The sequence below is a fragment of the Microtus ochrogaster genome, chromosome 7, assembly GCF_000317375.1.
Source record: "Microtus ochrogaster isolate Prairie Vole_2 chromosome 7, MicOch1.0, whole genome shotgun sequence".
Taxonomy (NCBI): Eukaryota; Metazoa; Chordata; class Mammalia; order Rodentia; family Cricetidae; genus Microtus; species Microtus ochrogaster.
The window spans coordinates 30,782,345-30,785,709 of record NC_022014.1 but is presented as its reverse complement, the minus strand read 5'-3'; the positions used below and the strand labels follow the sequence as shown (position 1 = coordinate 30,785,709).

Below are 3,365 nucleotides of genomic sequence, written 5' to 3'. Positions count from 1 at the left end.
CTTCTGAAGCGTGCCAGGCTGGCCAGCGCTGTGCTGGTGCGAGTGCTTCTGAAGCGTGCCAGGCTGGCCAGCGCTGTGCTGGTGCGAGTGCTTCTCAGCTGAGTTGTGTTTTGTGAGATATGTAACGTGTTTACTCATGTTCTCAGGTCCAGCCTGATGGGCGAAGATACGAAGCGAGGAACTCCCAACCCATGGCTCTGTGAGGAGCCAGAGGAGACCAGAGGTTTGGGTTTTGATGAGATCCGGCAACAGCAGCAGAAAATTATCCAAGGTACTGAGTGTCCTAGGACTGTGGGTCACAAACCTGTCGCTTTGGTCCTAGCCTTGACTGTTTTCCTTATCACCATTGAAAACTCGAGTCAAATGACTGTTGCTGTAAAGCTCTTGATTCTTTTTTTCTGTTATGGCCCCACGATGCTTGAGGAAAAGACTTCATTGATCCTACTGACTTGGTTGTCATCATTTTTCCCTTTACCCTCAAGTTTGTCTGGACCATCAGAACTTTTTCCTTTTTATTTGTAGGTTACACCACATTTGCTTAATGTGCCATTTGCTTAATGTGCTATTTTTTAAGATTCTCATTTTTAACAGCTTTTTTAAAATTTGATTTTATTGAGCTCTACAATTTTCTCTGTTCTCTTCCTGCCTCTCCCCTCCCCTTCAACCCTCTCCCATGGTCCCTGTGCTCCCAGTTTACTCAGGAGATCTTGTCTTTTTCTACTTCCATGTAGATTAGATCCATGTATGTCTTTCTTAGGGTCCTCATTGTTGTCTAGGTTCTCTGGGATTGTGATTTGTGGGCTGACTTTCTTTGCTTTATGTTTAAAAACCACCTATGAGTGAGTACATGTGATAATTGTCTTTCTGGGTCTGGGTTACCTTACTCAATATAATGTTTTCTAGCTCCATCCATTTGCCTGCAAATTTCAAGATGTCATTATTTTTTTCTGCTGTGTAGTACTCCTTTGTGTAAATGTACCACATTTTCCTTATCCATTCTTCAGCCAAGGGGCATTTAGGTTGTTTCCAAGTTCTGTCTATGACAAACAAAGCTGCTATGAACATAGTTTAGCACATGTCCTTGTGGCATGATTGAGCATCCTTTAGATATATACCCAAAAGTGGTATTACTGGGTCTTGAGGTAGGTTGTTTCCCAATTTTCCGAGAAATCGCCATACTAATATCCAAAGGGGTTGTACCAGCTTGCACTCCTACCAGCAGTGCAGGAGTGTTCCCTTTACCCCACAACCTCTCCAGCATATGTTGTCATTAGTGTTTTTGAAGGTTTTTCGTTTTTTTTTTTTTTTTTTTTTATTCAGAAGTAATGTACTATTGCTATGGGTTCAAGCAAGATTAGGGACAGACAAGATGGAAAGTGTTCTGTACTGCTTCTCGAGTCTCCAGACTAGAAGTGGATTAGTATATGTGTCTCCAGTCTTGTTTCTGTATACATATATAAATATATTTAGTATAAATACATATATTTTATGTTAACAGGACCATGAGGTACATAGCTATCTCACTATATGAACCATTTCCTAGTTTTTGACTTAATATATTTTTCCATGTCAGTCTGCTGTTCTTTGTAAAGACAGTTTTATTGGAGTGTAATTGGCATTATCATAAGCAGCACATGCTTGCTATGTTTGATTATTTGAATTCAGCACACACACAGTGAAGCCATCACTATGGTCAAGATAGTGAACCTGGTTCTTAGAGGGTTCCTTCGTGTCTCTTGGAGAGTCTTCCTGTTGTCTGTCCCCCATTCCTAGACAACAGCTGATCTGCTTTCTGTCAGTACTAATTGGTTTCTGTTTTCCACAGTTTCATGTGAGTAGACTCGTACGGTATTTACTCTCTTGGGAAGGGGTCTGGCTTCTTTCTCTATGGATAATTTTTAAATGCATCTGGATTGTCATGTGAATCTTTACACAATTCCCCCCCCACACACACACACACAAGATGTCTTTTGAAATAGTTTGCTCCTTTAGTAACTTGTAAGATATTTTCATCTGTCCTTTCAGTTCTTTCGTCAGACACCTTTGGGTTTTGTTTTTAGAAAGAGAGCAGGTGTAGTTAGGATGCTGGCTGGGCAGTAGCAAGCTCACGCCCATAGACACACACATGCTTTATGGCTATTTCCTTGTGTCCTTGCTTCCCTTTTCTTTCCCAGTGGTGCCTCTCACACTGTGCAAGTTCTTAAGTCCAGTTCATCAGTGTCCTCCAGTACGATTTCTGTTTTGATTATATCTGAGAAGATGTTCAGTAGGCTAAAGCCACAAGATTTACTGCCTTTTTCTTCTAGTAATTTTATAATTAGGTTTTTACATTAGGCCTGTGATCTTTCTCAACTGGTATATAGGCACGGGCTCTTTTTGCATTTGGATATCTATGTGGCTTAGAGGCATTAAAAAATAAAAGACCATTTTCACTACTGAATTTCTCACCTAGGTCAACAATAGTCAAGCGGTGCATATGTGTACAACCTGCTTCTAGGCACTGCTCCTCTCCGGTAGTTTGTGTGGTCCCTTCTACCACTAAACCAAGCCACACAGGCCACCAGACTTTGGTTTTTCTCAGTATTTCTGGGTATTCCCAGGGTTTTTATACTTATATCTGAATTTTAAAATCAGCTTTGAATTTTTGAAAATGATGACACTTGTAATTTTGATTGCAGTTACATTTGTTAATACTCTTTTGGAGAGAACTAATGTCCCATCACCAAGGCTCTCCTGATCCGCAATATGAGCTCATCACTAAATTAACCTTCGCTTCTCCTTTCGCTTGCCGTAGTATTGCCTTTCAGATTTCACCACACACACCGTCTTTGCCTTCCGCCAGACTTATCCCTAAGCACTTTACACTTTTGTTATTAGTCCCATTTTACAATGGTCAGTATCGGATTGCTGCTCACATATAAAGCTGCTGTCTATTTTTGTGCTGTTTTTAGATCATGCAGCTTTGCCTCCTCTCACGAAAATGCTCTAGTACATTATTTGTTGAATGTGTAGATTTTCTTGACACAAATAATTGTTACCTATGAGTAAGACAATTATATTTTTTAATTTTAAGATACATACCTTTAATTTGTTCTTCTTGCCTTGTTGTACTTGCTACAGCCTAATACATTGTTGGAAATAGATATTCTTGCCTTGTTTCACTCTTAATAGGAAATGTTTATTTGGATCCAAGTTTTGTGGATTTTCCTCCAATATTGGATATTTTTGAATTTTCTAGGGATATTTTTGTGATTTACAGTGCTTTTATTCTCACATATTTTAAATATTTTATTATTTATTTATTTTTGAATTTTAGAGATAGGGTTTCTCTGTAGCTTTTTGGTTCCTGTCCTGGAACTAGCTCT

The 3,365-nt window shown here is 39.3% G+C and overlaps 1 protein-coding gene across 1 annotated transcript in view; it reads left to right on the top strand.

Annotated features, from left to right (window-relative positions):
* Stx8 (syntaxin 8) overlaps positions 1–3,365 on the top strand; it is a 245,969-nt gene that overhangs the window by 45,884 nt on the left and 196,720 nt on the right. Inside the window, exon 5 of the mRNA XM_005349830.2 lies at positions 147–271. Coding sequence (XP_005349887.1) covers positions 147–271 — 125 coding nt within the window. The remainder of the gene's footprint in view (positions 1–146; positions 272–3,365) is intronic.